The sequence below is a fragment of the Tiliqua scincoides genome, chromosome 6, assembly GCF_035046505.1.
Source record: "Tiliqua scincoides isolate rTilSci1 chromosome 6, rTilSci1.hap2, whole genome shotgun sequence".
Taxonomy (NCBI): domain Eukaryota; kingdom Metazoa; phylum Chordata; class Lepidosauria; order Squamata; family Scincidae; genus Tiliqua; species Tiliqua scincoides.
In genome coordinates, this window is record NC_089826.1 from 3697331 (window position 1) to 3709736 (window position 12406).

Genomic DNA, 12406 nt, shown 5'->3' on the forward strand with positions numbered 1-12406 from the left:
TGCCCTCCCTTGCATCTGGCATTTTGACGTAGCCCATTTCTAAAATCAGGAGGTTGCACATACACATCATGGCTTGTACCCATAATGGATTTTTCCTCCAGAAACTTGTCCAGTCCACTTTTAAAGGCATCCAGGCCAGATGCCGTCACCACATCCTGCGGCAAGGAGTTCCACAGACTGACCACACGCTGAGTAAAGAAATAATTTTCTTTTGTCTGTCCTAACCCTCCCAACACTCAATTTTAGCAGATGTCCCCTGGTTCTGGTGTTATGAGAGAGTGGAAAGAGCATCTCCCTATCCACTCTGTCCATCCCCTGCATAATTTTGTATGTCTCAATCATGTCCCCCCTCAGGCGTCTCTTTTCTAGGCTGAAGAGGCCCAAACGCCGTAGCCTTTCCTCGTAAGGAAGGTGCCCCAGCCCAGCAATCATCTTAGCTGCCCTCCTTTGCACCTTTTCCATTTCCACTATATCCTTTTTGAGATGCGGCAACCAGAACAGGTTATGAAATGGTTACCCTCCAATTTTGAATAAATTTTCTTGTTCTACTCGTTACTGTGTGAGTTTTGCCTGAGATCACACTAGTACCTGCTTCCTCTCTCTCACCACACCCAAGCAGGTTTGATTAATACAGTCTATCCCAGATCCTGTGTTCTGAGCAAGGATCATGTTGTCTTATGGATTCTACTGGGCAAACACCATTCTTGATTGTTTCGGGTGAATCTGTCAGCTGGACAGAGCAAACAGTCAACCCTCCAGAAGGGCTGGTTTTCAAAAACCAAATCCATCTGACCAGGTCTCTAAGGCAAGACGCTCTGCTTGGTCACTTGCCTCTCCTTGTCAATGACAAAATTGTAGTTGCATGGATGGTTGAGGCACTCCCCAATCCTCTCCTCCAGGTTTTCAGGGGTGATAAAGCTCTTGGCTTCCTCCTGCATCAACATGTTGCCAACCTTCAGTCTCGAAAGACTATGGTATCGCGCTCTGAAAGGTGGTTCTGGAACAGCATCTAGTGTGGCTGAAAAGGCCAATTCGGGAGTGACAATCCCTTCCACACTGGGAGCAAGTGCAGTCTGTCCCTGGTCTGTCTCCCTGGCTGTGGGCCTTCCTTCTTTGCCTCTTAGCCTCAGACTGTTGGCCAAGTGTCTCTTCAAACTGGGAAAGGCCATGCTGCACAGCCTGCCTCCAAGTGGGCCGCTCAGAGGCCACGGTTTCCCACTTGTTGAGGTCCACTCCTAAGGCCTTCAGATCCCTCTGCATCAACAAAGGAGGAGACAATGGAACATTCATATGAACATAAGAACAGCCCCACTGGATCAGGCCATATGCCCATCTAGTCCAACTTCCTGTATCTCACAGCGGCCCACCAAATGCCCCAGGGAGCACACGCTGGAGGGATATAGCAGTCGCATGGCAAAACGGGTTGGCTACACGTTGCCTTTTCCTGTAGGCTGTGCTGAGATGCCCAGCAAGGGAATGTTGCCCACAACATGGGCACACACCAGCAAAGTCTCCCAAATGCAAATTCTCTCTCAAAGGGGGGAAATGAGGGGGAAGAGAGGTTGGTGCTTCTTGCCACCTGCTAGGCCAGGGATGTCAAACTCGTTTCATACAGAGGGCCAAAGTTAGCATTTCTGGGGCCATTCACGGCAGGAAGTGACATAATGAAGCAGAAAGTGAGGTCATTAAGCAGATGATGGTCCAAAGTAAAGACTTTGTCCTCATGTAGGAACACATTAGCTGCAAATGACAGATGAGAAAAAGTGCAAATTTTGTGCATATTTTCAAGATACGAGAGAGCCCCGTCATTAAGCTGGGAGAGCCCAATTATAACAGGGGCTGGATAAATTGTGTCTGGGGGCTACATTTATTTATTTATTTCACTTCATTTGACCCACAGGCCTTACATTTGTCACCCTGTGCTAGATGATGTGCCCATTTTGCCTTCCACCTACACTTGTGGCATGCCTTGTTCCCCTCCCCCATGTTGCCTTCCTCTTACCTATTTAGCACATGCCTCATTCTGTCCGCAGCAGGAAGGTGCAATGGGTAGAGAGGCAGGTGAAGCAGAGCCTCCCCTTTGTAGTCCTTCGAAAAGCGCCATTGTGTGTGTTTTCAAAGGACTCCAGTGGGGGGGGGGGGATATGTCTCACCTGTCTCCTTACCCACTGCATGTCCCTGGTCATCAGACATTCAATAGTGTTGATCTGTGCCGAAACCAGAAACATGGAAAATCAAGCCATCTGTCCTGGTCATTTGGTATGATGGAGTGGGACCGTGGAGTAGGAGAAATGCTTTGGATGGCTTCACAGGCAGAGAGAAGGAGTGGAGCTCGTGCTTTAAATCTCCTCTTTGGCATTTTCTGCTGGCTTGTAAGTTCCTTAGTCATCTCCTTGGAACACGAAGATCATGATAACAAAATGTAATATGTATGTTCACCTTGAATACCAACTGGGCCCTTCTTTTTCTTTCAAAGGGAGAAGCAAAAGACAAAAAATATGTCTTGTGACGTGTGTCTTGAAGCTAAAATACCACAATGAGGCTTGAAGTTGTGCCTGGGGGAAAATGGCGTTGATATTGTCTCTCAACTCCCTTCTTTGTAGAACTTTGCTAAGCTGTCTTCTGTGGGACGCGCAGCACTTACATTTCCGACCCCTTACCTTCCTGAAGCCGTAAGGGGAGCAGGTTTCCAGTGGAACAGAAGTCACCTGACACTATGAAACAGTGGCATAACTAGAGAGGGTGCAAAGTGCTAAGGGCGCAATCATAACCATCTTTCCAGCACTGGCACAGCTCACAGAGATTGTTTCAGGCTTGGGTGTTTATTGTAAGGGATTCCTCAGAAACAAATGAGACAAGCTTCACATTCCTTGTTCAGTATCTTAGGTAACTTGGGGCACAATCCTAACCAACTTTCCAGCACTGGCATAGCTGTGCCAATGGGGCACGTACTGCGTCCTGCAGTTGGGGGCAGTCATGGAGGCCTCCTCAAGGTAAGGCAATGTTTGTTCCCTTACCTGGGAGTTGCATTGCCCTTATGTCAGAGCTGGAAAATTGGTTAGGATTGCTGCCTGAATCTCCTGAATCCAGGACTATAGCATGGCTATCACTGGGCAGCAGGATTTATCGCACACACAGCCCCGTACACTCTCCCTTCCACTGCCAGGTACTTCATGCAGTTCCACCAGGATGGAACTTCCTGGTTCTTTTATGAAGCTATATTGGGAAGGGGGCTCTCCAGTGGGGCGGGACAGCTGCCCATAGACTACAAGATTTAGCATAACTGTGACTGGGAACCTGTGCCTGTCTTTTCCCCTGCCACCCAAGCCCTGCCAGCAGCACACTCATGCTTCCCCCCAACCCAAGCTGGAGAAGAATTTCTGACTTCCAATCAACTCCCCCCACCCATCCCCAAACTGGCCACCCCATGAACCCCCAAACACCTTCCTCCATCCCTTTGCCGGCCCAATTTGCAGAAGTGGGAGCAGGAGCTACAGTGACCAAGGAGGAGAGGGGTCCATCCTTCCCTTCCTCTCCATTACCCTCCTACTCTGTGCTCCTTGTGCTGGACCACGGGAGATGTAGTTCCCCTGAAGGCTACTGTGCTTTGGGGACAGGGAGGTCATTCTCTGAGTCTTGAGTTGGTGTAGGAAATGATCCAAGCTTTTCCTGACATGGAAGAGAAGAACTAGGGCCTAATCCTGTGGGCCTGCTACAACACTGGCATCTGTGCTCTGGCAGTGCAACATGCTTTACGGTGGTGGCAAAGGTTGACCTAACGTTCTGCACAGCTGGGCCGTGACCACAGCGAGTGGCTATATGCCAGTGGCCTGCTAAGTGGTCCTGGCATGGTAAGTCAGTACAAGAGGCAGGTGGTGGTTGGAACGGGCTTCAGAGGGGGGCAGACTGAGGCCCTATATGAGGCCCTACGGACAAGCACTATAAGCTTAAGTATGGCGTTATACACTCCCTGTGGCTCAGGACACCCCCCCCCCCCAAATATTGGGTCCCTCTGCAACGATCAGGATAATGCTAAACCTCCCCTAGAAAACATCATACTTGTTGGCCAAGGGAGGTTTCTCTGTGTGCTACATGCAAAATCTCTTAATTCACCTGACAGTCCAATAAGGCAGGTCAGTGTCTTTCCTAAGCTGCAGACGAGAAAGGGAGGCAGAATGGTTTGGCTAAGGGTGACTTCAGAAACTGCTGGCTAAGCTGGGGTTTGAGCCAGGGACATCCCAGTTCTCAGCTCTCGCATCTAACCCCTCCAGTACAAGCCGGGCACATGCCATTGTGCCATTCCTCTGGGCCTGATGCACTGGAAAAGTCTCCTTACCAACTGGGAGTTGGGGTGAGACAATTTGCTCTGAGAGAGCTTGTGTGTCTGTGTGTGCCTGTGTGTACATACCTGGGCTGGGCTGCACTGGATGCATCCTCTGGGGCAGAGAGGGCAATTGTAGGCTCCCTTTCTGGGCATGACAGCACAGTCCACAGAAAAAGGCAGTGTGTAGTCAACCTGTTTTGCCACACCAAGGATAGCGACTGCTCTGTCCCTCCAACCCCAGGCAGGAGCGCCTTCAAAAGGAAGCTGCAGCAGAGAAGGAGCGACTGTGAGGGGCCGAATATCAGGAGACCTTTCTAGAGGAATTTGTGAAGGAGAAAGAGGTGCTCCAGCTACAAGTAAGGAAGGCTGTGGGCCACGGAAGGAGTCCTCTCCTGTGGGCACCATTACTGGCCACTCTGCCACTTGGGTTCACCTGGTTTTTAGGAGGACAGCTAAGAAAATGCAGATTCAGAGGACAGCCACAGAGGAAACAAAGAAAATTTATTCAAATTAGCAGAGATTGACAATTTCATGTTCTTCTTCTTTTTTTTTTAAAGGCTCGATAATAACTGTCCCAACTTGTGGAAAAATTGCAGATGGCAGGTGCTTTAAGTTAGGATCACTGGGAAATGGTATCTTCTCTGCAAATGAGAAGAAAAACACATTTGAAATTATTAAAACAGTACCCAAGCATCTGGTCAGATCAGCTATAAGTTACAGCCCAATCCTACCCTTGGTTGGCTTGTGGGGGCAGCAGCACTAAGGCAGCCTCTACTGCATCCCGTGGAACCCTGGCACGACAGAGAGGAGAGCAAACTAAATTCCTAGGGCCCAATCCTGTCTGACTTCCCAGCACTAAAGAAGCCAGGCCAGTGGGATGTGCACTGAATCCTGTGGTGGGGGGATACTCACAGAGGCCACCTCAAGGTAAGGGGACGTCTGTCCCCTTACCTCTACATTGCAGCTGCATCAGCACTTAAAGTTGAATAGAATAGGGCCCCAACTTACCAACTGCACTCCACCATGGTCCCCAGTGGGTCTTTGAATGCTGAGGGTCTGTGTGGCCCCAAGGGAATGTGGTGAGCCAGGGGGGGGGGGTAGAGGATATTGGCAGCTCGGTTGCCCCCTGCCCTCCCCAACATGCCTCCTGTGGTCTCAGTTTCTGCCCAATCCTCCGCCTCCCTACCACTGCCTGCACTATCCTCTTCCTCTATGCCCCTGGTGGCCTAAATTCCTAACCACCCACTGCCCTCCTGATCCTCCCCCTGTATGTGTCTTGGTGGCTTCAATTCCCACTCAATCCTCCCCCTCTATGCCCCAATCCGCCTCTTTCCCAACCACAGCCCAACCTATAGGCCATGTCAACTGCTCCTGTGCTGGCAGGATGCTCCGATGGCACACACATGATCATCACCAGACTTTCATTCTGGCTGCCCTGATGTGTGCATTGTTGTCCCAGTCGCAGTGCCAACGAACTGGGCATTCCTTTGACAGAGCGCGCATTTCATCAATGGAAGGTGCTGTCTGTTAGTAAAATGTGTTAATTCTGCCTTTGCACATTAAATGTTCTAAGCAGCTAACAGTAAATGGGCCACCATGAGGGCCTCACACAAGGAGGGCAGGTTCTTGGCTCCTGTCACGTGAGAGGAAGAAAGAAGGAGCTATGTGCAATCTTGCTTGCTGGTACGACAGTGTTGTGAGGGACATCTGTGAGGAGGTGGGGGGAGCTGGACAGGCCTGTGGGAAGCGGACCCTTACACCTGACCACTTACCCTAGACATGAAGTTTGCCAGCCGGAGCCCACCAAGGGGGGAGCTTCTCAGTTCACTTATAAGGTTCTGCGGCCCCAGCCTTATCAACTGATGCCTCGTCCTAGAAAAGAAGCACAGCTCTGTGAATGGACTTCCCTTGTGTCTCGACTGGTGGGAGCAGATACATTCTACCAAGGCATTTCCCCACTCAGCTGCATGTCCTAAAAGAGGAGAGAGGGGAGCAGGAAGGGTGTGAACATGCTAACCACTAGGTGCCACCACCCTGTGTCAGCCTGCAGAGGCTGAGAGTCCCCTCCCTCTATTGTCAGACTTAAGTAAAGCAAAGCAAGGCTGTTTTTAAAAGCCAAATGATTGATCAAATCTCAGAGCACCTCTGGAAGGAGACTGGGGTAGACTTTCAGGCACGTGCGCACATCATTTGCTGGCAGCCATGCTAGCAGAATGGAGCCCCCATGTACAGAGGCAGAGTACCCTGGAAAATAAAGGTGGCAGACAAACATCAGGGGGTGGCAGTCTGATCAAGGATGGTACGTCTCATATTCTCACACACAGGGAGGTTGCACTCACTTCAGCACCGAGGGCTCTCTTTCCTCCTCGCGGGCAGTTCTGAATGTAGCATGGTTCTTCGCTATTGCTACAGTCACAGTCTACATCTGTGGCTCCAACGTTCGACATTATAGAAAAGACGAGAGAAGACAGAAAGCAAATGGCAAGGGATGTTGCCCGCATCTTAGAGGCCTTGCAGGACGCAAAAGTGCTCTGTCCTCTTTGTTTAGGTGGCGCTCCTTCCAGGACACCCTCTCCATTTATATCCTTCTAGGGCATGTCATGCCTTGATTTCCATGCTCCATCTGGTGTGCTCCCTGGGGCATTTGGTGGGCCGCCATGAGATACAGGAAGCTGGACTAGATGGGCCTATGGCCTGATCCAGTGGGGCTGTTCTTATGTTCTTATGCTTGGCATGATGCTCAATGTCCTCTGCCCTCCAACCAGGTGCTTCCTGCAGAGGACAAATGGGGGGGGGGGAATTAGAGCAAAGATAGGAATCTCTTCCGCCAAAGTTCTCGTTTATGGCAAGCATGTTCCTGGTTTTAAGACTGAGTGGAGATTTACAGCAGCAGTGATGATGTGTGGCTGGAAGGCAAAAGCCATATTTGCCTCGGGTCACAGGGGACACGTTCTTGGTTACTCGCATGCAATGTTCTCTTCAGGAGAGGTTCAAGCAAATTATCTGCCTCAGTTGGCACCAGTTCGCCGCCCCTGCCAGCCCACACCCTCCCCAGGAACCCCCTCTTCTTTTACTCTCATGCACCCTGCTGCCATTGCCCCATGGCCTAAGTGGCTGAACCAGGTGGGAAGGCAAAGAAAGGGGCACAGAGCAAACCGAGAGCGCCCCCCCACTTCTTAATATATAGTTATAGTAGGCAACCTTCAGTCTCGAAAGACTCTGGTATCGCACTCTGAATGGTGGTTCTGGAACAGCGTCTAGTGTGGCTGAAAAGGCTGATTCGGGAGTGACAATCCCTTCCACACTGGGAGCAAGTGCAGTCTGTCCCTGGTCTGTCTCCCTGGCTGTGGGCCTTCCTTCTTTGCCTCTTAGCCTCAGACTGTTGGCCAAGTGTCTCTTCAAACTGGGAAAGGCCATGCTGTACAGCCTGCCTCCAAGCGGGCCGCTCAGAGTCCAGGGTTTCCCACCTGTTGAGGTCCACTCCTAAGGCCTTCAGATCCCTCTTGCAGATGTCCTTGTATCGCAGCTGTGGTCTACCTGTAGGGCACTTTCCTTGCACGAGTTCTCCTTAGAGGAGATCCTTTGGGATCCGGCCATCATCCATTCTCACGACATGTCCGAGCCAACGCAGGCGTCTCTGTTTCAGCAGTGCATACATGGTAGGGATTCCAGCTCGTTCCAGGACTGTGTTGTTTGGAACTTTGTCCTGCCAGGTGATGCTGAGAATGCGTCGGAGGCTGCGCATGTGGCAAGTGTTCAGTTTCCTCTCCTGTTGTGAGTGAAGAGTCCATGACTCGCTGCAGTACAGAAGTGTACTCAAGACGCAAGCTCTGTAGACCTGGATCTTGGTATGTTCTGTCAGCTTCTTGTTGGACCAGACTGTCTTTGTGAGTCTGGAAAACGTGGTAGCTGCTTTACCGATGCGTTTGTTTAGCTCGGTATCGAGAGAAAGAGTGTTGGAGATCGTTGAGCCAAGGTACACAAAGTCATAGACAACCTCCAGTTCATGCGCAAGAAAATCCCAAACAAGGTTGGTGCAAGAACACAGCCCTGCTTCACGCCACTTCAGATGTCAAAGGGGTCTGATGGGAACTTCTTAATAGTCATGCTATATAATATCATTTGTCTTCTTGAGTGTAACAGAGTACAGATCTTCTGTCTGCACAGAGGCCATCACTGCAAACCTTGTGAGTACAGCCTACATCTCCATCCAGGGCCACCATCCTACAGAGAGAGCCAACGTTCTCTACATACTTTTTAATTCAGTGTAACTCACACTGGTAGCCCAGAGAGTGGGACATTTTTGTGGGATGTCCCTTTGTATTCCTTCTTCCCTCCAAGCAGTGGAGGCCAGATTATCTTCACCGCAACCCTGTGAGGAACACTAAGCAGCTTGTGTGGCCCAGGGCCATTCAGCCCCAGTTCAAGGTTGGCCTGACTTCCCACATGTCATATTCAATAGCCTCGTCCACTTGGGCTTGTATGAAAGGAGGCACTGTCCTACAGGTGGATGAGCTGCCCGACACCATTGTGGCAGCTTCCCCTACCCGCCTGTGTACCTAAACTGGGACAGCCCTGCCCCCTTGGCTGGGCTGTGGCTACTTCCTCCCTCAGATAGCTATGCATGAAGGTGTCACTACTCTGAGGGCAACCAAACACTTGCTTCCATGCTTCCTGCGTCACAGCAAATTCCCCTCTTATCTATGTGGTCCTTCTTTTTAAGCCAGGAGGCCTACATGTCCTGGTCTGAAAAAACAGAATGATGGAGCACAGTCAGGGGCTTTTTTTTTAACACAGTGCAACAGAGGTAGTGGTGACAGACCCAAGGCTGGGTCGGCCAGCACCCCTGGTGCATCTCTGGGCTTCTCTGCTGAGTTGTTCCAGCTCTCTCCCTTGGCGTCAGCGCCTTGCAGGGTGAGGTGGAAGGGGATGGATTCAGTGGCAGTAGTCCCACCGGTATCCTGTTCCCCTTCCTGGCCTTGATCCACCTTCCCAGGACCAGCTGGTGCAGGTCTGATTAAACCCATTGAGGCATCAGAGGCATACAAATGTTCCCCTACCAAGAGGAAATGCAACTGAATCAGGTTGGGGAGTTAGACTTGGGCTGCTAGAAATGTATCTGAGTTCATCTGAGATGGGGTGGGGAGAGCTAACCCAACTCTTTGCCTCTAGAAACTCCAAAGAAAAGTATTCACAACCTCTGGTGACATCACTTGCTTCCTTCTCGGCCTCTGACAGTCTTCCACCCTGTTTGGGAAAAAATGCAAAAAAGAAAATTGTCCATTTTTCTGTGACCTCACATCCTCGACCTTAGATGATTAGGCAAGGCGGGTTGCGTGAAGGGTAATGCCTTGTGTGTTTTAAGAGAAGAGCATAACGACGGTGATGGCATGGCCAAGCAGGCCTGCCTGCCGGCATAAATACCTGTGGCCATCAAGGCAAAACCCTAGAAGACCATTCCCATCACTGCTGAGTGAAAAGAGGAGTTGGTTGCGACCAGAACCATGTCTAACAACATGCTGGCCTTCGGCTTCCTTTGGCTCCTGGCTCTCTCGTCAGCCTGCTATATCCAGAACTGCCCCATTGGAGGGAAGCGCTCCATCCTGGACATGGACGTCCGAAAGGTAGGTCAGATAGAAATCGGAGACCTGGCAGGGAGGACTCTTCAGGAGTCCAAAATCCACAGATCTTCATTTGGCTCTGGTCCGTAACTGAGTGATCCGGCAGTTGCTGGTGCCGAATAAGCCTTGCCGTGGGTGGCCCAGGCAGAGGCACTTTACGAAAGTATGGCTCTTTTTTTTCAGTGCCTCTCCTGTGGGCCTAGAAACAGGGGGAATTGCTTTGGGCCCAACCTCTGCTGTGGAGAAGAGCTGGGCTGCTACTTGGGCACTGCAGAAACCCTGAGATGTCAAGAAGAAAACTTCCTCCCGACCCCTTGTGAGTCTGGAAAGAAACCGTGTGGGAACAACGGAGGCACCTGTGCCGCTACCGGCATCTGCTGCAACACCGGTAAGAGCAATGCCCCACTGGCTAAACCTCCCCCTACGAAAACCCTTACCTGCTGGCCAAGGGCTGTGCAGCAGCTACAATCTCATTTTCTGCACATAGATTTCTGTGTGCTGCGATTCTTGAGCTTTTCACAATGCAGTGAAATGGGTACGATGGTAAAATGGCAGGTACATGTTACGGTGTACCTGCCATTTTCCTCCCATGGATCCATCATGATATTTGTGGGTGCATAAGGCTATTTGTGTTTGAGTGTATGCAGTTCTCTTTGTTGTGTTGTCTTGCCATTTCAGAGGGCTGCATGCTAGACTCTGTGTGTGACCAAGAATGAGAAGGCACCAAGGAGTAAGGCCAGCAAGAGAAAAGCACTCTTAACAACTTGTAGGTGACAATACTGCGGGGTGTACCTTTTTATGCCAGCTCTGTACGTCAGACACCAATGGCAAACAAGCATGGCAAAATGAAACTTGTGCTATGACAAAAAAAAAACAAAACAAAAAAAACACAACACCCTGTCATTGGTGTTCTTTTGGCATTGCAATAAAGGTCACAGGTTTGTTGTGCGTATTTTTTGTTTGTTTGTTTGCAGCATTTTTACACCACCTTTCTTCCCAAGGGGACCCAGAGAGCTTACAAAAAATAAGTAGAAAATGCCAATGGTAATAAAATCACAATTAAAAACTATATGCTAAAAATCTGTAAGACATTAAAAGAATCTTATAACAACATTATAGCATATTATACCAGATGCTTAGTGGAATAGTATGAGCCGTGGGGCCCAATCCTATGGCACAGTTCATTTTGCAGCCGATTGTGGATCAGGGCAGATCAGGGCCGGGCAGTGGTGGGACTAGCACCTGTGATATCCCAAAACCCCCATCCTGAGCTGAGGCACCTCCAGCAGACTCCTCAGAGCTACACCTGCAAATGAGCTGCCATAGAGCTGAGGAATTCTGTAGGAGACCCTTTGACAGTGACACATTGGCAGTGTCTTCCCAGTAACCGCTTTGACCCAGTCTGTCTCCCTGAGATGTGGTATTGGATATTGTTGCATGTCGTGGTGAGGCTCCCTGCAAAAGCAGTGCTTTGCACCTCCTCTAGCTATTCCACTGGTTGATGATGGTGCTGGAAGAGACCAATTCTCACACAGGCCAAATAAAGAGCTTCGATGGGCCATACCTTTGTTCTAAATCTTTTAAAATAAATATTTGACAAAAGGAAAGAAAACCCATGTTGTCTTAGCTCACGTCAGCTAAATGAAGCAAGCTGCAACATACTTGAACTTTTGGTGGGGAGCACTGCTGCCCAATCACCATTATAGTCACAGAGGCTTGAGCAGCTGGTGAAGTGCAATTTTTTTTTAAGGTGGGTCCTGATGCTAAAAGTTTTGGGAACCACTAGCCCAGAACGTAATGCAAAATTGGGTACACACATTCTCTTTTCTTAGATAGCAGCTATACATTTGCTACCCTCCAGGAACCAGCACACATAGTGATAAAGCTGGTATGATATTTAATTGCAGGCTGGATTAAAGAGGAACAACTGGTGACTGTAAGTTACTTCAAGCGACCAGAACTTTCCTCAAAACACAATGCAGTAGCATTTTATCTTAGCACCAGCCGGAAAGAACTGTTTGAGGAGGATAACGAGATTCGTGATGGTGATGGTCGGGGTAGGGTAATAGTACTTTTGCATTTGTTTTTAGCAGTCTTGGGGCCAAATCATATCCAATTTTCCAAGTGCCAGTGCAGCTGTGCCAATAGGGCATGCACTGCACCTTGTGGTGGGAAGGCAGTCACAGAGGCCTCCTCAAGGTATGGGAACATTTGTCCCCTTACCTCGGGGCTGCATTGGAGATGCATCGGTACTGGAAAGTTGGATAGGACTGGACCCTAGATCTTGTACAATTTCACTGCTGGCCCCAGTACAAGTAGAGTATAACAATGGCCAACATGCAAACTGTACCGAACAATTTCTTTTGAGAAAAATACTGGACTGCACTGCCTGTAGTAAACTACACTTTGTTGGTTCCCTTCCAGTAATTTCGGGACACTTCCTGGGTGCTTTAAGCCAGTG

General features: G+C 49.8%; 1 protein-coding gene across 1 annotated transcript; it reads left to right on the forward strand.

The window, feature by feature from the left end:
- The first annotated feature begins 9828 nt into the window (after positions 1-9828).
- Positions 9829-10661, forward strand: LOC136655825 (neurophysin 1-like). Its single transcript, XM_066632487.1, has 3 exons — positions 9829-9948; positions 10129-10333; positions 10624-10661. The coding sequence occupies exons 1-3, from the start codon at positions 9829-9831 to the stop codon at positions 10659-10661; spliced, it is 363 nt and encodes a 120-aa protein (XP_066488584.1).
- The last annotated feature ends 1745 nt before the right edge of the window (positions 10662-12406 follow it).

What these genes read in the sequence shown, in the direction of transcription:
- LOC136655825 (XM_066632487.1), top strand. Translation starts at nt 9,829, where the DNA reads ATGTCTAACAACATGCTGGCCTTCGGCTTCCTTTGGCTCCTGGCTCTC. An exon ending in TGGACATGGACGTCCGAAAG is followed by an intron (nt 9,949 to 10,128) that starts GTAGGTCAGATA and finishes CTTTTTTTTCAG; the next exon opens with TGCCTCTCCTGTGGGCCTAG. An exon ending in CGGCATCTGCTGCAACACCG is followed by an intron (nt 10,334 to 10,623) that starts GTAAGAGCAATG and finishes TTGCCATTTCAG; the next exon opens with AGGGCTGCATGCTAGACTCT.